General features: G+C 36.0%; 1 protein-coding gene across 1 annotated transcript in view; it reads left to right on the top strand.

Annotated features, from left to right (window-relative positions):
• LOC149774343 (dipeptidyl peptidase 1-like) overlaps positions 1-18,046 on the top strand; it is a 38,443-nt gene extending 20,397 nt beyond the window's left edge. Inside the window, exons 5-8 of the mRNA XM_089945437.1 lie at positions 1,366-1,484; positions 4,489-4,620; positions 13,249-13,420; positions 17,408-18,046. Coding sequence (XP_089801563.1) covers positions 1,366-1,484; positions 4,489-4,620; positions 13,249-13,420; positions 17,408-17,732 — 748 coding nt within the window. The 3' untranslated portion in view covers positions 17,733-18,046. The remainder of the gene's footprint in view (positions 1-1,365; positions 1,485-4,488; positions 4,621-13,248; positions 13,421-17,407) is intronic.
• The last annotated feature ends 8,474 nt before the right edge of the window (positions 18,047-26,520 follow it).

Genomic DNA, 26,520 nt, shown 5'->3' with positions numbered 1-26,520 from the left:
ATTATTACTGCTCCTGTGGCCTAGTGGTTAGAGCATCCGCCTCGGAAGCGGAAGGTCATGGATTCAATCCCCAGCCGAGTCATACCAAAGACTTACAGAAATGGTACTAACAGCTGCCTCACTAGGTGCTCAGCATTAAGAGGTTAGTGTTAGGACTGGTTGGCTTGGTGTCAGAATAATGTGACTGGGTGGTGCCCCAGTGCTAGACATCACTGTAAACTGCCACACTGCAGACATCATAGTGATATGACTGAAAAATTGTTAAAGCTACATTAAAAATCCTAATCACACACACACATTATTAGCTTCCAGGTTAATAGCAATTCTTATTTCAGAGAAGTTGATACCTGACTTGATTGTATAGAACAAAGAGAATATTGCACAACCAGATCTACTATTGTATACTGTAATATACCGGCAGATCAAAGTGTACTTGTGGTTGAAAGCAAATAGTGTAGACCCAGATTTGTCAACACATTATGAAGTTTTAAATTTATTTGCATTTGGTCTTGGGTGCATGTTATAGATGGGCAGAATTGGTCGAGTAATCAGAGAGGAATCTGCACGCAAGTGCACATTGGCTAATGGAAACACTTCAGAAGTCTGGTGGATAAAAAAAGGATCATTGGAATCATCACCTAAATGCAGATGTATCAGATTTTCATAATAGAAAGTGACACTGTTCTGCATGAGCATCAGCTGTTTAAGTGTTGTTGTTGTGGGGTTTAACGCCATTTTTCAGCACACGATAGGCTATGTATGGCGGCCAGTATTAATGGTGGAGGAAGAACCCGGGAAAACCCTGGTAAGAACCACCGACCCACGAGAAGCTACTGGCAAGCTTTCTCACATACCCACATTGGCTGAATCCTAGACTCGAACCCATGCAGACAGGTGAGATGGCAGTGATCCGTAATGGAGAGTGCTTTAGACCACTCAGCCAGTCGGGGCCCCCTGTTTAAGTAAAGAGTGACAGCAACACAACATTCATAAAATACATTACTTCTGGTGATCATTTCAAAAGAAATTTGTTTTCCCTGCAATTCATTTCCTGCATTCATGATGAATATTGAGCTTAAAATGTTACTTATATCTGATTCAACTAATTCGGAATTGGCATGTACATGTGCAGTATAGACTTGAATTGATACAATTTGTTTAAATGTCATAGTCATTTTAGTAAAAATTTGAAGATTTTATTTTGCATTTATTTGTTTTGAGAATTCCATGAAATGACAAATTGTTGAGATTTTCCCACATTATGGCGTTCTGAATATTAATGTGGAAAAGATTAATTTTGTTTCTATCTCGTTTGTACAATGAAAGCTAAAACAAAGTTTCTTTCCATATTTATTCACATGTTAGCATACCTAAGCCAGCCCCAGTCACCCCAGAAGTTGCTAGAATGGCTGAAACATTACCAGATAATTTTGATTGGAGAAACTACAATGACATTAATTATGTTTCCCCAGTAAGGAACCAAGGTGAGTTGTACAACATCTTCATGCTATATCATTGAATATCACGACTTCTGGGTCATTAAATGTGCTAATACAAAATCTTATTTATCTTAATATTAGTCATCTTACATGTTTATAAAATGTATAATAGAACAGTGGATGGCATGGGTGGTAGTAGTAATTGGTTTATGGTGTGAAGGACATTAAGAAAATTGACAAGGAGACTTTGAATAACTTGGAGAAGAGAGCATGTGCGAACCCAGAGGAAAAAACATGGAAGAACTTGAAGAGGAGGATATTTGGTGAACATGACGTAGATAAAACATTGTTGAAAGAATTAGAATTCATTTCAGTTTTTTTTTGATTATGTTACTGGGTAGGTGTTAAACAGTCAACATAGAATTATCTCCAAGAATACTTAGACTCTTCACAGTTATTAAATATTTGTTAAAACTTATTTAAAAAAATTAAACAAACATTGTGTATAACATTTTATGTGTAGAATTTATAGTAATCCCAAATGAAATTTCATATGCAATAAGAAATAAGAAGTTTTTGAAAAACACTGGTTACTGGATACATGTGGTTGCAGCTAGATGTAAAATAATGTTGATTTGTTCCTCCAAGTAGCAAAGCAACGCTTGAAAGATAATTGTGTTCAAAATTATAATTCTAGGATGGCATCGGATCCTCTAGTGGAGCAAGGCTGTATGTCCATTGAACATAGTTTTTCATATAATGAATACCTTTTGTTATATCAGAAGTTTAGAACAGCACTAAATTATGAACTTCATCTGTAAAACTCGACATTGAAAGATATAGATGGACTAAGCCTTGGGCAATATCATATTAAAACATATCATTTCAGTAATGTGATAGAGGATGAATTTCGTTCAGTATTAGAATGTCATGGTAAAATGGAAAACAGTAGCAAGTACCTCACAATGAATTAGTGAAGTTTGCATCATAATCTGTCAGTGATTTATTATATTAAGAAGGTCACTTTCTTAACCAGCTTCAATCGGATACTATCTGAGATAATGTATATTTCATTTGTTACTAACAGCTTAAGTTGAAGATAATGTGCTTATTTTTCATTTTCTTTTTAATGTGATTGCATTCGTTTGTTGCTGGGGTGGGGGTGGGGGTGGCCATCTTCAGCTTGTTAGTTTGTTCTTTAGTAATTATTAACATGCATTCAAGAAAAATAATTATTTAGATTTTGAAGACATCTAAAGTTTTGAATTAATTTATACTTATGCATTTTCATTTGCCTTGTGCAATTTGGAGATTGATTTATGTTGTAAATTGTTTAATACATGTCAGCCATTAAGACTTTTTGGTATTAATTTTGTATATTTAGGTTTGCAAAAAGTATGAATGGTAAATATGGAATGAAACATTTTCTTCATGTGTTCGCTTGCGTGTTTGAGCATGAATAGGAATCGTAGAAAACAAAATAATCAAATAGAGTGAAAGGGTTTCTTTGTTGAAATTGTCTTTTGTATCAGTGGCAATCAACAGGTGAGATACATGGGATTCAGTGCAATCATTCAATCACAAGTAGACTTATTGGATTTGAGGAGAAAGCTCTTCCCAGTAATTTGCATTACTATTTGTGTTAAATCATCATTTTTGCTCCTGAAAAGAAATTACCATCAACAGAATACGTCTTAATAAGTTGTTAATGTTTAATGAAAATTGAACTAAATATATCAGTCACAAAGATTTGAGAATTATACATATTATATAGCCCAAAATGTTCAAGTGTTCCTTCCACTCATTAGGACAAACTCTGGTACAGCCACCAAAGAACACATGTAAATGTACAAGTCAGTAAGTATTGGCACCTATCTAGATGATCAGATTGGGTTACAGTTCATTGGAATGTTTGTTATTCAGAAGTATTTGGCAGGTTTAACTTTGTACTGCATTGTGCAGAGTACAAAGAAAATATTTGTATATTTTAATTTCTTTCTGTGCCTGTATATATTTTCCCCATGATTTATGTAAAATTAAAGAGTACTTATTCACAAAAAAAATTGATAAAATAATTATGGTATTTAACTCTTTACCTCACAGAGTGTATGGCTTTTTATCCCTTCGATATACATGTAGCAAAATTACTCAGTGCAGTGTGCTATAAATAGAACACCTGTTACCTATTTGACTCCATGCACATAGGCCTGCCTGTTAACTGTTAAGCAGTGTAGTATATGTTATGTTTAGCATCAATTTTAAGCATTTTGTGTTTTTGGTACACATATATTATGTATAGAAAGATTTATGAGTAAAATCCGATTGTTGTAGCTGTATAATTATTTTTCATGGAATAATTTTTTATGTGCTTTAAAATCTTGAGAGAACTTGTTCACCATCAAGTCATTGTAGCCGCGTGACCAACTGTAGCTACCATTTCTCATTCTTGATATTTACAGTTTCGTTGTGTCTACATCAATATCAGAGCCTTTACTTAAGTTATTGAAGCTTTCATAGTTGTGATTCTGATTGTGAAAACTCAAGAAAGTACTGAATGAAATCCACAGCCTCCATTTTGGAGAGTGGAGAATACGACCCAGTTACTTAAAATAGCAGATTTCGATCAGATCTTAAACAGCGACCACATGATCTGATGTAATGATCGTTCACACCAATGAAGGTAGTATCTAATAGGTGGTGCTACAAAAATCCACTCAAAATGGCTGATGTTTACAGCAGGCATCAAAAGGCGCTTCCATGAGAATGGTGTAGAGGTGTCAAAAGGCGCTTTCATACGTATTGGGTAGAGGCTTCCCAAGGCGCTTCCATGAGAATGGAGTAGAGGCGTCCAAAGGTGCTTACATGAGGTAAAGGGTTAAATAAAATTAGAAACTAACATTCTTATGTGAGCCAACTCTTTCACTCCCAACTGATATGAGTTTTTGAAATTTTTTGATGATGTTAATTTTTTTATTTTTGTCAATTTCTAGATTCAGCCATCATTTTACAATATGTATATGATCCAGAACAATATACAATTGGATTTCAGGTGCTTGTGGAAGCTGTTATGCCTTTGCATCATTGGCAATGAATGAGGCTCGCGTTCGTGTCATGACAAACAACACTCTGACACCTATCTTTTCTCCACAGGACATAGTTGAATGCAGCGAGTATTCGCAAGGTAAGTCGTTGACAAATTTATATTTGACTCTATGATATCTAGCCTAATGCTATAATAAAAGTGACATCAAAGTTGATTTATCTTTTGCATTTACTGTTGCCTATTAAAAGTAAAGTTGAAGAGTGAATTACAAATTATTGAATTCAAGTGATTTTTTTTCTCTGGAAATAAAAAAGTGCTCTGATAAAATTCTTGGCTGGAGACATTCACTGGAATTTATACTGAATTCAAACCTGGAATTATATTACTGTGATTCAACAAAAGACTGTTGACACATCAGCACTTTTTTAAGCTATAACAGACATGTCATTGCCTACAGTTTTTGAATTTCTTTGGGACTTTTTCTGAGTTTTGTTCAGGATTTTAAATTACTGTGACTTGTGTCTGTAATTTTTGGATTATTTGGGGATTTAATTTGCAATACCGTAAGTTCTTTTTTCTCATTTTCACTTTGTATTCTAGGGAAATAAATTGTTTGTTAAATTTTACAAAGCTTGTTGTCTTTGACTCTTTTCTGTTACTTATTTAAGAGCATAGACTTGTTACACTTCTCACACTGCTATCCTTTATTAATAAGTGCAGGTCTGGTTCATGATATATTAAAAAGCTTTTAATATTGCTGTATAATTTACGTTATGTCCGGATATATACATATAAGATTTCTATATTATCTAGTCCTAGCATCCACATCAAAGTTATATATTTGTTATGGACATCTCTATGTGTTACAGAGATTTATATCACACATTTTATTTTATAATCTAGTTGTTATTTAAGTCATTTGGGTTAATGAAAATTTTTTAAAATTCTTTAATTCTGTAGTTGGTCTGTATTATAAGAGGAGTACATGTACTTTTTCCATTCATAATCAAGGTTATTGCCAAGTTCATGTCAACAACTGATTAGGTCAGAGTATGCCATAAAATAGTTGAATAGAAGTCATATCAGCATCATGTGATCCTAGGAGAAATTCTGTACTCTAAAATGTCATGCATTCCCTTGTTGCTGCTTGACTCAAAAATCAAAAAAAAGGTCAAATGCAGACTGTTAAAGGTATTTCACAGCACATAATTATTTAAATACCTGGAAATTTTTCTGGGGTATTCAAAATTGTTTATTTGATGCATATGTAGTGGTTATATAAATTAATTAAATACACAGCATTTCATTCTTCAGTTATCTTTCAGCCTTGTAAGAGTCGGAGAGGAAATTTTATTTATTTATAATTTGTTTGTTGATATTGCAAAGTGGAAACCACTTATTCTAAACAGACATTATCTTGCTGGATTATTGTGAAGTGTTCAAGGACTTGGATATTTATTTAAGGTGGTTGGAATACTGTGAAACCTTCAGAGACTTTTGTGACATTCACTTTCATTCAATTTACCTTGAAATTAAACTTTTGGATAATAAAATAATGTTTCTTAACTATGCTAGCAGTGTGCTGGCATATAATAACATTCGACACTTCATTCTAAATACTTTTGGATAATTTCTAGATTACTGGGAAATTAATTTAGGAATTAAAGGAATTAATACCATACTGTAAGGTATTTTAATACTCTCACTTTGTTTGATTTTATATTTTAGAGAAACAATTTTATATTTTGGAAAATTGAATGCTTCTTGGGTATCACCTTGTCTTGTTATGTAGTTTAAGCCCCTTGGACATAACAAGATTTGATGCTTTACTGATATTACCTGCATCGACTGGCATTAGGCCTTTCCTCCAGATAACATTCTCTCACAATTATTATTGTAGTGTCCCTTTATGAGTATCAATTGACACTTTAGTGCCCTTTTTATGTACAGGTATGGTGTGTGCTATACATTACTGTATAGCTTCCGTTGTGGTCAGAAACATACAGGTAAGTTTTCAATGCATGTTTACTCATAGTAATCTACTTCATAGTTACTATAAGTGATGCTTCAGTGATTTTACCTATATAGGTAGTCAAAAATTGGCCTTCCTATGTACAGATACTAAAATTTATTATTTAGCGGTCACTTCATAAACATTAATAGTGACACTCTTATTCTTTTCCCGTACAGACCATGTGCCCTTTTACAGGTATTTGTCATAAAGTGTAACTCAGAACAGACACGTCTTAGTTCATAAGGCAGGACACCTGTATGCTGTATATTGTCTGCTCAATTTTGTCTTGAAGATGTAGACCATGGGCAAGACCAGATTGACAACCACTCTACATGATATATTTTCTTTGATTGTCATTCGTTGTATACATGCATATTATGGTTTGGTTTTGTATTTTCATGATACAGCAACACAAGTAGGTTATTTAGCATTGAGGCGATTGGAGTAAAGTGTTTTGCCCAAGGATATACCTTGGTAGCTGACTCAGGTTGGTCTGATTGTAAGATTTGAACCTGAACCCTTTCAGTCAGGAGTCAGGCATGCTAACCACTGAGCCATCATGGCTCCTTCTTATTATGGACAGAAGTCACTAGGTAACAATAATGTGGGTACTAAAGGAGAAGGTGTGGAAGCATGCCTTGAGTAATGAAGACATCATCAGTTTGCACATAAAGGACTGAAACCATATCATGCACTGGAGAGTGAGATAGAGAGTGATAGCAGCCTAAGTTAGCATCTCACATATCAGAATTTATGGACCAGTTATGGGATCAGTATCCTGTAGCCCATATCATCCTCAAAACTGGAGAGTGCCATGCCAGCCAAGGTATCTGTGTTCTTCATGACTGGACTCTGACCACAGTGGGCCACAGCCACAATTGATCATAAATTATCATCCATCAAAACAATTAACTTGTCATTCCACAATTTGTATAGTGCCACTTGGCATTTCCTGTGTATGATGCCAACTTAATGCCTCAGTACCCAAGAACCCAGTTTTATGAACCCAGTTGTACATCAGTCTAACCCACATAGTGCTGCTAGGCACTTCATGTGGAAAATGTTCAGTTTATGCCAGCACTCTCATGGATCAGACTAACCTGCATTGTGCTGCTAGGCACTTCATGTGAATGACATCCAATCTATACAGGTACTCTTATGGATCAGTCCAACCTGCACAATACCTCTAGAGACTTCAGGCATACAGTATCCAACCTGGTGCCCTAGTTTCCAAGAAATGTCTCTTCACTTGTCCTTGAGTGTTTGCCAAGCAAAGGAAGCCTCTACTTAGCGACACCTTGGAAGTAATGAAATCTAACTCCTAACATGCTGAAAATGTTGTGAGCCACCATCCTAGACCTACTTCTCCAACCACTTTTCAGGTAGCAAAAGAGACATCATCTTTATTGGAGTTTCTACAACATCTGCCTGGTCTACAGTTTTGACACCTTTTCTAATTTCACAAATTTGGACAGAAGTTTTCTTGCTTATTTGTAAAGTGGAATTGATTGGGAAGGTAGTAGCAGATGCTTCACATCTGGGTGTTCGGTAACTGGTTCTTCCAGTTTTCTCTTTTTGTTTGAAATCTCATTTGTACTGACAACTGTATGTCAAAGTACTGGACAAGAGTACTAATGCACTCTCGTATAGACTCATTGGGCTCTCAGTGGTTTTGGGATCTGTATGATTAGATTCCCACAGAGGGTTGCCTTCACTTCCAATAGAATATAAACTCACGGAAGATAATGACTGATGGAATGTGGAAGCGTTCCCTCCCATCTGCTGGGGTGTCCTAGTCACGTCCTGTCCCTGACTGATTTCGTTACTATTCATCAGAGGGAAAATTGTATGAAAACATAGCTTATTTGTAATTGGATGCCAGTTTGTTTTGATCATGTGCACTTATCCTTCATGGGACCACAAAACATGATTGTTGAGGCTCAGAATAACCCCAACTCTGTGAATATGGTAGGTATGCTAAATAAACCAGATATTTACTTGGCACAAGAAAGAAAGATTTTGGATATGGAGACGTGGTAGTCTCAAATGCTGTGTGATTTTATACCAGAGAAGAAAATGAAAGCTTGCAAACTATAATCGGTGGTACAAAGTATTTCTCCTTTGTTAGAAAAGGAAAACTGAAAATCTTTGATTACAACTTAATTTTCACGGATAAAAATGGATTAGCTTTGGAATCTGGACACATTTTCCCACATTAATATTCATTTCAGGCATAAAGTTAAATCAGTGCAATTACAGACAGCTAGTAAACTTTCTTTTTAATGGCTGGGTTAAATACAATGCGCCAAGTTCATTGGGTTCATACAATATAAATGATACCTTTTTCAAGCCCAAATTGATGCTAATTCTTAATAATGTTTAATAACAGTGTTGACAAAACCTACTGTCTTGATCTCTGTAGTACTTTCACTGAAGTCAAATCTCTGTTTTTAAGGAGTTGGGAGGTGTGCTGTGATTCTCTTTGAAAAGCTTGAGAACAATTGCCTTGGTTATATTGTAGATAAAAATATTTTGCTGAATCAATCATTTTACTTTTTAAAAATTTTCTAGTAATGAAAGGAAAAAAGTATTCCATTCTAATATGAATCTCTCCCCCCACCTCGCTGAAAATTAAATGGTCAGACCATTACAGTACACATGCAGTAGGCCCTATTGTGTCGGAATCTAGCTGACTTAAGGTTGTGTATATTCATCCTCATGAACACATGTTCACGCATAAATTCATTGTGAGAGACATCAGTCACAGCTTCAGGAATTTATGCAGTGGCTGTTTTCCCATCAGCGCATGGATACTATTTTTAACTGCTTGTACAAAATGGGAAACAGAAAATCTGGCATAGGAGTATGCAGCCCTCAACATTTCCAAAAGGACAAGTACTTATGAACTAAATAACGTCATGACTCATCGGTACATGCACCATGGACTTGTATACAGCATTCACATTATTAGTTCCAGAAATGTCACACAGTAAATCATCATGCATGTTGCCTTCTGATCACCCTCTGCATTCAATAGTAATGCAACTCTGGACAAACCCCTTTACCCCTTTCATTTCATACACTTGGGCAAGATGTAGCTGTCCCACTCTTTACATGTGTAACTTTGTCTATCCTTATGATTTGCATTGTTTCTAGATTGAAAATTTCCACCTTTATTAGCATCAGTTTTATCGGGTTCTGTAGGTCTCTGGTCTTTAGGCAGGTTAGATTTCTTTTCTCATGAAACCACTTTGTGTGTACCTCCCCAAGCTTCAGCAAAATAGTATGCCAGTGTAACTACATCAGAGATATTAGTGAAAGACTTTTACCTCATACGCAGGTACAACTCCTTACCACAAGTGGTTAACATCTGGTCCCTAAGTAAAAGGTCTGAATGTTTTTGCTATCTTACCACATTCAATCCACTGATGTAAATAATTTCCCGTGCTACTGATGAACTTAGTGAATGTCTTGCCTCTCAGATTTAGTATACTTATTGCAGAGCTCTTGTTTAATTAATTTGTATCTCTTAAAGATTGACTTTCCTAGTATGTTGTAATTTAGTGCATCTTTTGCAGTTAGACTCATCCAGCACTTTTACCTTAGAGCAATGCTTTTTGAGTCTCCAATTATCCTGCATCCACTTCTGGACAGTAGCATATTGTTCATACCTGTACAGATAACTATCCATATTATCTTTATTGTCCTCAAACAGGGGAGGGGAATTTTTGGGAATCTTAACTTGCCTGAGTTAGAATTTTGTTCCGCCTCCCTTTCAGCTGTTTCTAATTAAAATTTTCCCATATGATCTCTATCCATATTTCTATCTTCTGATGCTGTGGCTTCTGTCTTTGCTTGCTTCTCCCTCTCTAACTTCCTTTTCTCTAACTCTACTATTTCCCTCTTTGCTTCTCCTACTTACACTGTTCTTTCCTTCCCTGCCTGCTTCTCAAAATCTGAACAAGACAAGTGAAAAACATTGATGGAGTCAATACTAATGTAAACTAAAATTAGCACTTGGCCTAATTCAATCCAACTTCCGACACCATTGTAATATAATGAAGTCAGGATGGGATTGGATATAGCAAAGCCACTGAAATCAGTTTTGTAAATGAGACGTTTGATTATAATTTAATCGAATGATGAATGAATCTGACACCATAATCATGCACATAAAGTCCAAAAATGGTTCAACAGCTGATATAAGGAAATGATTTCATTCCTAATCAGAACGAATGTGAAACTTCAGTGAGTAATCAAATGAGAATCATCATATGGAATTTATAAACAAAGATGACTGATATATGGATCACCATGGATGATCAGTGTTTAGAATTTATACACAAATATTAACACTGTGTGATTATACGAACAAGGGTGATCAAAGTATAGGATTTATACATAAATAAGAACAATGTATGACTATGTTACCAGGTGTGATCAGTGTGTAGAATTTCTACAAAATATGAATAAAGTATGTTTCATCCGCTAGTAAGATGTATGTATTATTGATTTTCACTTGTTTAGCAATATTAAATTGTTGACTTCACTCGTATTGTGGTATTGAATAGTATTGATTCATAAATAGAAAATGTACATCTCATGACATTCCACTGACAAGTTTCCAGTTCAGTAGCTCTCGTTGAATGGTCAAGTAGCCATTATGTCACTCCCAGTCTGCCAAATAATATTGATTTGAAAATGGAGCATGTGTACTTCTTGGCCTCTAGTTGACTTTGTGTATATTTGGTACCACAGCTCTCATTGCATGGTCAAGGATCCATCACATCCCTCAGTCTACTGATGGTTCCCTCATTATTCCATACTTACCTGTTGGTTTAGAAGCCATAATCCCTAACTGCAAGTAAACAAATACCGTTGTCCAAGCCAATGGCAGCATCCAGGTTATACAAACCCTGCAGAGTTCTATGAATCCCCATGACAAACAGTTGTACAGTTGAAGATTATTCCTATAAGAAGGACAGGACACTGGTTTTGGTGAAAATCCACAGCCAGAGAACTCAAGATAATTATATTTCTCACTGCAGGTACTTTGCGCATGCAGCAGTGGGTAAGCCATTCTCAATGTTTTGTAACAGTTAACACAAAAAATAAACTACCCTCAGGTAATGCTGTACATGGCACAGCTCTTAACTTGCCCAAGTTAGAATCTTGTTATGCCTCCCTCTCAGCTGTTACTATTTCAAATTTTCCAGTTAATACATTTTCTTTGATATATAATGCATAAACATTTTACTGTGCACAAGTGGCCGAGTGGTCTAAAGCTATCTCCATTACGGGTCACTGCCATCTCACCTCTGTCTGTGTGGGTTCGAATCTAGGATTCTGCCAATGTGGGTATGTGAGAAAGCTTGCCAGTAGCTTCTCGTGGGTCAGTGGTTCTTCCTGGGGTTTTCCCGGGTTCTTCCTCCACCATTAATACTGGCCGCCATGCATAGCCTATCGTGTGCTGAAAAATGGCGTTAAACCCCACAACAACAACACACAATTCCACAACAGTTATCCAAGTCCAACTGATAACCAACGCCAGTTCACCATAGCAATTTGACCATGATAAGTGTTCATGCAAGTGCAGTCAGTGTCAACACCTGTTTCCATAAGAGTAGAAGTAAATTCCCTCCATTCAGAGTATGGTCACAGATAAATACTTCCTTACTAATATGTTTCTAGTAAATACCATGAAAAAGACAAAAGTGATGCATTTTATAACCATTTGAACAACTATGATGACTGAAGACTTAAATGGTGTGTATGACATACATAAAATCTGCCAATTTGAAACATTTCACTGTAGCAAGAAGAAGAATCATCACTGATTGATATATCTTATTCTTTGCTTGCTTTTCTTTTGCTAGTGATGGCAGATTGTATTGTTATTGTTGTTGTTGCTTAACGCCATTTTTCAGCACACGATAGGCTATACATGGCGGCCAGTATTAACGGTGGAGGAAGAACCTGGGAAATCCCCAGAAAGAACCACCGACCCACGAGAAGCTACTGGCAAGCTTTCTCACATACCCGCATTGGCCGAATCCGAGACTCGAACCCACACAGACAGAGGTGAGATGGCAGTGATCCGTAACTGAGAGCGCTTTAGACCACTCGGCCACTGATGGCAGATTGTGAAGTTTTCAATCAAAGTCTTTATAAGTAAACAACTTTTAAAAAACAATGGATGGATAAACAAACAAATATAATGCATCATTGAAATGATACATATATTTTGATCATGAATGAATACTTGTCACCAAAGACAGTAGGCCTTCAGTGATTGGCTATAAATGTAGGTGCTATTTTTAGCAAGCATAATTCAGCATGCCATCAGAAAAATGAATGACAAAAAAAAAATGAAAGAAAATTTGGAATGATTTAAAAGTACCTTGAATTTCTTTTCTGGATGATGATGCGACTCTTATTAATGTAAAGCATTGTTTATCTTTAAGATGAAATAACACCCAGATCTGCTGGTGATTTATGCACCATCAGATCAGGGTCTATATTGATTGTAGTTGACTCAAGGTATAAGCAAGTATATATGGCACTGATTATATTTTCTTGAGTAATTTTTTGTTTGAAAATATCAATATAATTTTAGCCAGAATCAATTTAAAAAAACTGTTACTATCATCCAGGAAAGACCATTACTGCTACTGAACTAAGCCCCAGGTATTTTCTCAAATTATTATTTTCTTGATTGAATGTGCTTGAAGTTTATTACATTTTTAAACAAGGTTGTGATGGTGGTTTCCCATACCTAATCAGTGGAAAATATGCAGAGGACTTTGGGCTTGTTGAAGAGGAATGTAATCCATACAAAGGGACTGATGCTAAATGTTCTACTAAACCATCCTGTCAACGTCACTACTCCACCAAATACCAGTATGTTGGCGGTTTTTATGGAGCGTAAGTATCATTATTGTCTGATTCTTGACATTTTAATAATGCTTGAATTTAAAGTGCTGTATCATCATCGTGTATAAGAGCAGTGCTGCCCATTATTTCATATTTCGCTTACATTTTTCGGAATGGAGTTTCTTTGTTGGATACTAACAATGTATGGAGTAATTGAAATGTCTCAAACTTTCACATCAAATGCATTGACACTGCTTTTGTTTATCAAGCCAGTTTTTAAAAACTTTATATATATAATATCTTTCATTTTTTTTGATAGTCAATAATCAGTGAGTAATTTTCTCATTTCTTTTGGACAGTGGCATGGCATAACTAGATCAAAATTCTCCAGAGCATTTACAACAACAAAACTTGAAACGGTGCTATGCAGCATCAAATCAGGCAAAGCAGCAGGATATGACAACATTCTGCTGAGTTTCTGAAGCATCTTGGCCCGAAGGCAAAGGAATGGCTTGACGCTTTTTAAACCCGGGTTGTTAGGAAAAGTGCATGCCAACTTTGTGGCACCAGGCAAAGATTATTGCAATCCCAAAGCCTGTCAAAGATCCCAGCAATGCAGTGAGTTAACTGCTGATCTCCTTGCTTTCAGTCTGTTTTAAGGTATTGGAGTGCCTGATTCTCTAAAGAATTGGTCCCGACTTGGAGAATATCATAACTGTTGAGCAGGCAGGCTTCACGCTTGGTTGTAGCACTTGCAATCAAGTCCTTACCCTGACTACATTTGTTAAAAACGTGTTTCAGAGGAACCTTAAAACTATAGTTGTTTTTCTGGCTCTAACAGCGGCATATGACACAGTCTGGCATGCAGGGCTGCTGTTGACAATTCCCAGAGTATTGCCGTGCTGGATGGTTGAGACTGTTGAACTGTTCCTTCACAACAGTCGCATATGAGTACACATCAGCGAGAGCTGCAGCTTTGGAGGGTCATACTAATGGAATCCCCATCGGGTCTGTTCTTTCATCAAGTTTGTTCAATGTCTATATCAATGACTTACCTGTAACACAGTCATGCAAGTTCATGTATGCAGATGACATTACTTTTGGGACCCAAAGTTGCTCATTTGCTGAGCTTGAGGGGGTACTGAACAAGGACATGGATGATATGATGGACTTCTTCACCTACAGCCAAGCGCAACAAAGTCTTCAACATCTTCCACATTAACAATGCAAATACGAACTGTGAGCTTTGCATCCTCCTCAGTGCGCAGCAAATATAACACAACCCGACACCAACATACCTTGGTGTGACTCTGGACAGATCACTTACATTCTACAACCACCTGAAGAAAACTTGACAATCAAAACAACCTACTCTGCAAACTGGCTGGCTCAACCTGCAGTGCTCGTGCTCTGACACTCAAGACATCAGCACTGGCCCTCTGTTATTCGACAGCCGAGTATTGTGCTCCTGTCTGGGCTCGATCCTCACACACTAAGTTAATTGATGTGCAGCTCAACACAACAATGCACATGATCTCTGGAACACTACGTCCTACTCCTTTACCATGGCTGCCAGTACTCAGCAACATTCCTCCTCCACATCTGCATCACCAGGAAGCAACCACAAAAGTGTTGGCTAAGGTCTATGCCAGTCAGAAACTTCTACTGTACATGGACATTACCTCACATCCAGCAGTCTGCTTGACTTCAAGACACCCAGTCTGGTTAGGTCCATGGCTGGAAGATATAACAGCTATTTCAGCATGGAGTGTCGAGTGGTCTTCAACAGATGTTGTAAACCGCTCCCTTGTAGCTGAACCATCTGTCTGCACTCCTGGCTTCAACCTTCCACATCATCTGTGAACCACACTGAACTGCTTTCGGACAGGACAGGGTCATTGTGCAGTCAACCTTGTCTGATGGGGACAGGCCAGTGACTCTTCCTGTTGCTGTGGAGCTCTTCAGACCATGTCACACATTGTGAACAACTGTCCAATGACAAAGTTCCCTGGTGGACTGCAGGCTCAGCACCTTGCTGATGATGACGTTAAATGGCTGAGCATGCACTGCACACAATAATAATATAATGGCATAATTCCCTATTGTTGGTTTATTAGTTGCAGTAGCCATCTTTGTGGATTTTTATGTGAAGTTGTATGGTCTGGACAAAAGGGGAAGGGGGCCCCAAGTGGCCGAGTGGTCTAAAGCGCTCTCCGTTACGGACCACTGCCATCTCACCTCTGTCTGCGTAGGTTCGAGTCTCGGATTCGGCTAATGTGGGTATGTGAGAAAGCTTGCCAGTAGCTTCTCGTGGGTCGGTGGTTCTTCCTGGGGTTTTCCTGGGTTCTTCCTCCACCATTAATACTGGCCGCCATGTATAGCCTATCGTGTGCTGAAAAATGGCGTTAAACCCCACAACAACAACAACAACAAAAGGGGAAGTAGTAGTTTTTAAACTCCAAGGACCAGACTGGTTTTATGGGTGTTGTTGGGGTTGATGTGTTGGACGTCGTATCAGTCTATCTGTCATGACAATTTTCTATCTTTAATCTAACTTGTTTATCCAGTACATTTTTGGGGGACCATAAGGGGGGATCCCAAGATGTTGTTTATTAATATTATTTTTAATACTGTTGATAGTTCAACAGATTTGTGCATGCATTCTACTGTCACAATAAGAAAAGTAACCAAGCTGTTTGTTTTATTATGGTCAGTTAAAAAACAGGATTTTCTCTTTATATCCAGCAGGCTGTTGATTAGTTATGTTTGAGATTTTATATGGGAATAACAGTCAAATACACTTCAGATGCAGTTCCATAACATTAATTTTAATTGGCACAGGTCCATGTGGCTAAAGAATTTCTTGGACCTTGTATATTTTCTAAGCCTTTTTTAGCTCAGTTCTCAAGTTCAAACCTAACATCTGAAAACGTTAAACAATTTGTAACTTTAAGTGAAGTGAAGTTAGAATCTTAGAACTGCCAGTTTGTACTGACCTAGATGTACAAAAATATCTTGATTTGGAGTTTTTATCATGACCTTGAGTTTTTCATAGTGAGAATATTTCCTGATAATAAGCCTGCATCTTGAAAGTGATAAGAAAACTAAGAAATAAATTATCATAGTCTTGATATCATTGTCACAAAAAACTAGAGATCAGTCAGAAAGTTCTTACAAAATGCTGATATCAATAATTGTTTGACACATAATGGTGGATTGATAAACTCAACACTGCCTTATTAATTTGTCCATTTGCAAGATGTGATTATTTACAGTCAACTTTATTTGAAAATATTGTAATTAATGGTTCTGTTGATATAGGAAATTTTAAATTATGTGACATTAACTTGGATAAAAGAGGTTAGAGTATGAAATTTTCTACAATATGATGACCACTAAAATTATAAAGTATTTCTGATGCTAACTGTTCTGAGGGCCCCGATTGGCAGAGTGGTCTAAAGCGCTTTCCTTTACGGATCACTGCCATCTCACCTCTGTCTGTGTGGGTTAAAGTCTCGGATTCGGCTAATGTGGGTATGTGAGAAAGCTTGCCAGTAGCTTCTCATGGGTCGTTGATTCTTTCCATGGTTATCCCGGGTTCTTCCTCCACCATTAATACTGGCTGCCATGTATAGCCTATTGTGTGCTGAAAAATGGTGTTAAACCCTACAACAACAACAACTGTTCCAAGTCAGACACCAGACAAGCTCATGAGACAAAGGGGCATCTCTAATACCAGGTCATATGCTGTTTGTCCTTACTTGCTACACAGTGTATGAACAAGCGTGATATGGAGACATCACATTAAATGAATGCGATTTCCTTTTTAGCATCCTTTCCTTTTTCTAGTCAGGTTCCAGCTTTTCAGATTAGATCTTTTTGGTCTATTACATCATCAGACCTTAATTTGAACAACAAATCTTAAATCGACTTAAATTTACATACAAAATTATTTGTGTGAAACTGAAGTCTAACATAAAAACAATCACAAAACTTTTATAAGATACTCAAATGATGTAATTTTTTTATTCATTTCAGTTGTAACGAGGAACTAATGCGTATTAATTTGGTTAAGAATGGTCCAATGGCTGTGGCTTTTGAGGTGTATGATGATTTTTTCCACTACAAAGGGGGCATCTACATCCATACTGGCCTTAGAGATAAGTTTAACCCCTTTGAGATAACAAACCATGCTGTGCTGTTGGTAGGCTATGGTGTAGATCCAGTCACAGGACAAAAGTATTGGGTGGTCAAGAACAGCTGGGGAGAGGCCTGGGGAGAGATGGGTTTCTTCCGCATCCGGAGGGGCACAGATGAATGTTCAATTGAGAGCATTGCCGTACAGTCTGAGCCAATTTTGTGATGATATAAATAAAATATATTTCAAAGGAGAGTATGGTATGTAATAAATTTAATTATGTGCGTGATATTAAAAATACAAACAGAATAATCAGCTTTATTTTCAATATCTTGTGAAATGTATAAATATATTTGACTAGGTTAAAGAATTCAAGTGTACATCTTGCCCGTTTTCATTAACTGTTATTTAATGAGGTGTGTGTTGTTATTTTTATAAAACATTCTTTTGTAAATTATGCCCATTCCCAATATCCAGTGGAAAGATTGTTCTGAAGGTATAGTTATATTGGAAATAAATAAATGAATGCAACACTTAAATGTGCTTTCTCTTTCAAGCTCACATTCCATCTTTAGGGAAAAAATGTTGTTCATATTTTTGTAGACTTTCTCTGCATCTTATACTTCTAAATCAATGTTCAAGTTATAAGAAAAATCAACAAATTTTTCATCTTCCAGCAATGGTCATCACTATGAAATTGGTGATGTATTAGCCATCTGAATTGAGACCATGGCCATTGATTGACCATTCTATTTCTATGGATGTTTCTTGTAATCTTGAAAATGTTGTGCAAAATTGACCAGTATTATGATAATAGCAGATTGGGATTTTACTGATCTGGGTCCACGCTTTCTACCTCATGACTTTGTCCTGACATCACATGCATACATATGTGATCCCCTCTATGAATGTTATAATGAGGGACCCATGCAAGAGGAAGGTCATGTGGGGTAGAAGACTTCAACCAAGATCAGTAACCAAACAAACACCTTTTTTGTCATATTATTGTACATGTCTCTGAGATTGTTCTAGATGAGATTGTCTTTGCATGACAAAATTGCTTTATTTCTTCCTTTGAAGATAACATAGTAATGTCTTCCAAGTTTATGTTAGACATGAAGATGGTAATAAGAGCATTCATGCAGTAGAAAACAACCAACAAGTAGTCTGTTTGAAAGTATTTTTGTTTTTTTGTCAGTGATGAGAATTGCATATAAATATATGATAACTATATCCCCATCTGTAATCTGCATACTGGAAATACAACCAGAATGCCAACATACGTAAAGGGACACCACCTATCTTTCAAAGATGGAAAGAACATCAAGTGTATTGATATATATCATATCGCAGGCTGTGTATCATGAATCGTATCAATACGTGGCACAAGTGTATCATTTTGCCCCTAATTCCTACATGGTCCAAGCGGGCCAAAATAGCACAGTTGGGTGGTGATGAATAAGACAATCAACACTATATAGCATATACCATTGCCACTGATGCTGTCACAACACCACAACAACTGGAAGTGACAAAATTTGAGTTACATAAATGTGGTGATTTAAATGATTAACAGGCAATTATGCCAATTGAATATGAGCCAGGTAAAGCTCTGTGAAATTTCTTTCATAGATGCTTACAGGAATTGTATAGACACAGCAGCGCACTTCACTGATTAAGATGGAGATTACTCACAATGTGAATTTGATTGAGTTACTTAAATGTTTAAAAAGATGTGTTTAAAATAACAAGCCTGTGGATACATAGAGTGCACATGTGATCAAGAACTGCAAAGACACTCTGACCATTAATGAGGAATTTGACAAAGCTTTTGCAAAGATTCTCAAGACATTAAAAAATATACCAGTATAGGATCAGGATGGACTATGGACAGATGTGCAGTATGTTATGTTCTGAGCAATGATCAGTGTAAAAAACTAACAAGGGCAATTGATCCTGCACACGATAATGAAACTGATAGAGGAAAAACTGATAGTACCTGCACCATCAAAAGCTTGATAATGTAGAATTTCCTGTACAGTTCCAAAACCTTACCAAATTTGAAGAACTTAACCCCAATAAAGCTGTTATGTTTTGAACTATCCCCACATGTAGGAAACAAAAATTAATGTGTATGGACCCAGGTTTATTTGTTGTTGTTGCATGTTCAGTAAGTTTATTACCAATATTCTGTGGATACTAAATTTGTTAAGGTTGATGTACTGGAATAGTAAATATGAAGGCAAAAAATTTCCAACTCAACATTCATGACCCAACAGATGCTTGACAATGATAACCATTAGTGTTGTGGAATAAGTAAAAATCTGTAGCATACAATTATGCCAGAACCTGGTAAAAGTATTTTGAAATATACAGTGGTAGAATGAAAGAAGAATGTTTGATATACAATTAACACTTACTTTGTTTTGAAAACTCTTGTGCATGCTTCACTTTCTATCAACCAGGTATATTTGACACAAGTTGCTGAACACGTTCTGTTCTGTTCAGATTTTGCTACAATGATGTGATGGAGCAACTGAGCCACCTATGTTGTATCTTATCCTGGACTCATTTGAGGTATTTATTAAATCGTTCGAGGTTACAGCAGAGTGAATTGAGCAACAGCTTTACTCACCTGCAGATATGATCATAACAAAGGAGAACATTTGTGAGTTTTCTGCAGACATGTGATGGTGCTTTTAGCTCCAAGAACAAAACAAAGTACACGACCATGGCCACATCACTGGTGCATAGAGAGGAGTTACACACAGCATATGTAATTTACAGTTTAAATTTTATCTACAGAAAACAACAATCTCAGTGGTGCTTCATAACCTGTATGGGTATGATGGCCAATTGATAATGCAATGAGTTGCCACAGCATCAAAGGAGCCAATAGGCGTCATCCCCAATAATATGAAAATGTACATGACATTTAGACTTTGACATCTGCAGTTCATTGATTAACTGCAGTTTCTAAACACCCCCTAAACAAACTCGTGAGCAACTTGGCAGCAGACAGAAACAATTGATTTAAAATCACCAGTGTTTATGGTACCACTAACCCTGACAAGTTGAAGCTGATAAGTAGAAAAGTAGTTTACCCATATGAGTGCATGAGCAGATGTTTGCTGAGAAACAGTTGCTGCCAATAAGCCCCTGTTACTTTTCTGTTCCAATGACTTCATGCATGAAAAAACCGTATGGTCTGAGACTGAAATCATGGTGACTCTAACAGCGTTATTAGAAAATATGTTTATCATTGATAATAGGTTTATTGATGAGTAGGAAAGCATTGATGATCTTAAATGAGTAAACTGAGGAGAATTGCCGTAGCAGCAGCTAATGATCGTGCCAATAATTATTGTAGCTCATGTTGTTGCATTTCACCATGACACCAATATGCTTTTTTCCGCTGTGTCCTTGATGACACAATCCAATTCTGCTGGATCCATAATTAATCTTGTATGACAACATGATGAATACTGAGTAAATTTACCAATAATTGTTCTGCATATTTCTTTTGTCATCTTGGGGTAACCAAATTTGTTTTTGTTGTTTGCACGAAATTATCGCTGAGGTTACCGTTAACAACGCTAAAATCTTAGTGTCTAACATATATCGTAATAACACTATTCAAGCCCAACCACGCTGATATTTTGCCCAGCAGTCATTGAGATTGACATTGGTATCTGGTTTATTAAAGTGTCAACCAAACCAGATTTGTATAATCGGATGAAAACACCAATGATTATGACTATATGAGCCAAAACTGACGAAACAGGTAAATGGTAAATCATCATTGTTGCCATCATATTGTACCACAATTGTTTCATAGCACTTTGGAGTGTTTTCCTTCTGATGAAGAACTCCAGATGGCGAAAGAAACTGATCAAATGATTTGTTGCCGAAGAGTTCTTGTAGTAGGTGTTGTCAATTCTGATACATGTTCATGGCGTTATATTTTTATTCTCCAGGATGATGATTGAAGCTGATCTTGATTTTTACCAGATCCAGTTTATCATGTGTGATCTACTGTGATCCATCTGGTGTTTATTGCTCAGCTATACATTTTATCCTGAAAAAATACTTCTTGTTGGCCTTTAGATTTTGTATTTATTTTATAAGCAACATGTGATCTGACGTACTTTTTCTTAATGTGATTTAAATCTGTTTTCGATTTTGATAATATGATTTTGTTCCCAGTGAGTTCTTGATTATGTTGCTGTCGTAATCTAATTTCATCCCACTGGACCATATGCGACTATATTAATAGAATTATTTAATTACCTTTCTGTAATTGAACTTTCATTTAACTAGACCTTTTTACAGTTATTATATTAATTAGTAAATCATATAACAACATGTCATTGATTGATGGTAGGATCACCTGTACAATGTGGTTAAAACTGTTGTGCTGATTATTGTGAGATTCACATGCAGAGTGTCAGAAACGGAAGCACTGGAACATTGCCATGTCTAAATTGTGGTGTTTGAGTTAAAGGTAGGACACAATTATGTGTTGCTTGTGGCGGATGAAAATACCGTACGTTAAAGTGATATTTTGAGATAACAAATGCTGACGATGTTAAAATAAAAAAAACAAGATTAAACTGCTCCATATAGCAAAAATGACAAAACAGAGAAATCAAAAAATGAAAACATCAGTGATGACAACAACAATACAATATCTTAAAAACTGAGAACATGGATGATGCATTTAGAAGACACACGATTTATGTTAATTACGAAAGCAATCATGCTGATGTTATTCGGAAAAAAGATTAATAGGAAATATTAGTAATATTGGATATCACATGATTGGTACTTATTTTAATGGTAAATTGAAAACTATTACTTTTAATAAATAGAGTGCTAGGAGATGGACTGCTTGATTAACAAGCAAGATGTTATATTGAAGAACCTACAAGCAATTACTCTGAGCGAAAACTGAAAACACGGGAAAACAGGTAAATGTATTAAAAAAAAAAAACACTGGGCCAGTTAAATCAACTAATTTAGTTACAGGCAAAATCAAAGATTTTCCATCACTGTATGCTGCTGGTAAATTTTTTTACATTAATCCAATTTCAGTACGATTCGCAGCAAATAAACACAATTAACTCTACCTCATCAAAGATTCTCAAGCAAAAAATAAAATTCAGGTACATTATTCAATAGCACACAATTACGTTAACCCTTTGCTATTTTGATGGTCACAATTTATTAAACCAGGGCCACAAAATAAACCTTGTTGGATTCACCAAAAAATATTAACGTAACCTCAAAATTGACCAACAGTAGCTAGTAAGTTTTTCATACTGTTACGTGTTTAGGCTCGAATGAACAGCAACACAAGAAAGAGTGAAAACAACAAACTTTGAAAAAATATAACAAATATTTATTTCCTTTGAACAATACTGTAGAAATCAAGAAAAAATAAGAACTTACGGTTTTAAGAATCAAATCAAAAATTAATCCAAGAATAATCCACGAATAAAATTTTAGAAGTCCTAATATTGAAATGTTCTAATGAATAAAAGTTCCAGTCCCGATGAAGAATCCAAGATGGAAGGCGAAGACGTATGTTGTATCCTGTTCAATGTTGTTGTCTACAGTTCCTTGTAGAAACACAATAAATAATCCTCCGGTTTTGGAAATCCAAATAAAATCTTTTTAAGAAATGTCTTTGTTAAAAAATTCTGTATAAGCACAACAATATTTCCAGAGAAATGAATTATTTTTTTAGAATCCAAATAATCTGAAGAAAAATTAACATATAGCTTGAAAACTGGCTACAACAGAAGGAAACAAGTAGACATCAAGTGTTTCTGAGCCCAGACTGAGATCTCTCACTAAGCAATGGTTTAAAACTTGAATAATGCATAAAACTGATGCCCAGATAAGGGTCACGTGAGCATGTTTACATATAAAAAAGGTGACGTAGCCCTCATATGTCCATGATAAGAAACAATCATTTTACTCGGAGAATAAAAGCTTTTACTTCACTAAAAACTATTTACAAGTCGATGGTCACGTTTCCAACACAGCCTCGATCTCAACCTTATTATTCCCCCCCCCAAAAAAAAGAAGTGTTGATGTGACTGTTACTAAATTTGAATTAAGGTCGGGAACCAGGTCAACCTTATGTGTTTACAGAAATGAACAGTCAAAGTCAAACTATTTTCTGGAAAAAGTATGAGTTCCATATAAACAGAACTACAATATTTTGACATATAATGAAATTAAAAAATAGAAAGATTTTAAAACTTACAAACAATTAAGTCGGATATAAATTAAATCAAAAATACAGAACACAATAATTGGTCACCGAAATGAAGCCTATGTCATGATTTGTTTATGTTGTGACTAAAAAGTATTAAAAAAATATTCAAATTTTATAACATAAAAAACAGCACGATGTATCACATATAATTTATGTTACCATTCACTGGTCATTCCAACGACTCCATATATTTTTTAACTACAATAAATTACTGGAATCTTAATTAAACTCAAAATTTAGACATTGCCCTGGTTATGTGTTTGCATTAAAAATACCTTTTTGCCATTAATAACAGGTATCACAGTACCAAATGTTTTTCCATATACCTCAATGCTAATGTTTTGGGAAATAAATATACTTTCTATCCTACTTTAGCATGCATGTCACACACTGTCATAGAGAACAATGCTAGATTGTAAATTTGACAATGACATAACCAGGTACTCCATTGCATTTAAGAGTGATAACTCTACTGGAACTAGACAGAGGTAAGAATTATCTAGTCACAACAGGCACATTTTCAGCCATGTGTACCATATTTTTTTTAAAAATCTTAAAAAATACAAAATATGATCTAGATAGAAATTAACATAAACTCACATGTTGCCAAGAGGCTCAACTTTTTTTTAAAGCCTAACAGAATAGTACAACTCTTACATAATGCACCAATCACAGCTAGTGTTGTTCTTTATTTCGGAATGCAATCTTCCTACACCTTAAGCTCTGCTGACCTGGACTTGCGCAACTGGTACTGTTATACCCGCAGAGTTTCCCACATGATGTCACGTGGTTGAATGTGCTAACTCGCTGAGATTTACACAACCAAAAATCGATTATTGTACACTCGTTAGAGAAATATTCATGTTACATTAAATGCAAATACTTGATAAATAAATGATACGATCTAAATACGTTTGCATATTTAATGTTTGTCTGTCTGTTCAGTAAGCGCATATGCTCATATAAATTAGTTAATAGTATATTTTTAACTGAGACAGTGGTCGAAGTGGTTAAGGAGTACAGACAAACCAGTGAAAACTACTTCATGAGTTCCGAGTCCAAAAATCGAAAAACGCTATAGACACGTCAGCATCTGCGACAGATGCTATTATAGAGATGAAACCGCAATACAATTTGTTAAATTTGTAATTGTAAACTTATACAAATAAAACTAACCCAGGTGCAATTTGCCTGGGCCCTCCCGAATCCCAAAAGGTGTTAATTCTAACGCACGTTGGGTTCACTTAGGGAGGTTGGTTTGTGTACTTGATTACATATTAACAAGCCGAAAACCCTCTTTCGCAACTTCCTTGGAAAAAGAAAACTGGAAAATCCTGAATCTCTAAAATTTTGCACTCAGCGATCGAACAATTGCAGTGGAAAAAGAAAAATATAACAACTACCCAAGATCTAACATATATATGATGTCGCAGGCACTTTGTTTTTACTATTTTTTTTTAGGTCAGATAAACTTGTCAGCCGCCATTTTTTGCATCATTTTCACTTGGTATAGCTGCCATATTCCTCTGTGCTGCTAAACTTCTGAAGAAATATAGGCAGATCGTGCAGACGCCAATCTCCATATTGCACGTACATATCACACTTTTTGGTCATATAGGTACAGACATTAAAATGTTGACACTGGTTTGTAACGTTCCCAGCAAGACTTTCATACATTGTTCCGGATTTATAAGTTCTCGTTAGAACAACTGAATATTGTTAACCTGAATTTGACAACAGGTCCTGGCACTCAATGGGTTGCACATGTGGTAACCAAATGTTTCGGTATGGTTGCAATAGCATTGATAGCTAAAGAAGAAATTTAGTCTGAAGCATTTCACAACTTTCCAGTCAGATACTTAACCATCTTTAGCGTTTGTGTTTAAGATTAGATTTATCATTACGTATAAGTAATGGATTCTGACCACGGTGATGAGGTTGCTGATTTAGGTAATGTGGTGCTAGACCGACCGACAGCATATGCTAATGTTAATAATGATTAAGTTCTACTTTTCGGCGTTAATTTCTGTCCGAGTTTTGTTAACAAACCATCATATACATTGAAATGTAACTTTTTAAAGAATCAAATAGAAATTGAGAGTTGGGACTACCATAATATGCCAGTACCAGTTTGAGGAGAACTAGGTGTTATAGCATTAGCATGTGAAAACATCCCGTTCAATACACCATCAAATACTGAATCAACCTGGGATTGTTTCTGCAACGAGGAAGTTGAATTCACCGCTGTATGTACCACGGCTACAACTTCAACAAATATGCTAATTCAACTGAGTAAAAATAATCTCGGCTGCTTCTTTTTTATTAACAAGGACGCACTTGTTCGGGTAACAGTTATTGGGGGAAAATGAGATCGGTCGTTTAATCACTAGGCACGTGTGCAGTCAGTATATTTTTACATGACCGTGATGCTAGGCCCCAAGAATGTAAAATTGTTAAAAACTTGTACATTCTTCAGGCAAAGATTTTTATGGTTGTGACACATATGCCAATAACAAATAGTAATTGGTTAGAAGTGAATGTGTCTATTGCACCTTTACTTGATGAGTACGAATAGGGTCTGCCTGTCGTGTAATTATACTATATTATTAAGAGAACAACTAGGATGTACTTCAATGTTACCTATGAGAAGCAACAAGATCAAATCAGAAAAACAACTGCAAGATGAAATCTCCAGTGTTGATCATGAAATACAAACGTATGTGTTTG

This window comes from Sinohyriopsis cumingii, unplaced genomic scaffold, assembly GCF_028554795.1.
Source record: "Sinohyriopsis cumingii isolate HCF-2022 unplaced genomic scaffold, ASM2855479v2 utg000349l, whole genome shotgun sequence".
Taxonomy (NCBI): domain Eukaryota; kingdom Metazoa; phylum Mollusca; class Bivalvia; order Unionida; family Unionidae; genus Sinohyriopsis; species Sinohyriopsis cumingii.
The sequence above is the reverse complement of the archived record's forward strand: the minus strand, read 5'-3'. Positions and strand labels throughout refer to the sequence as shown.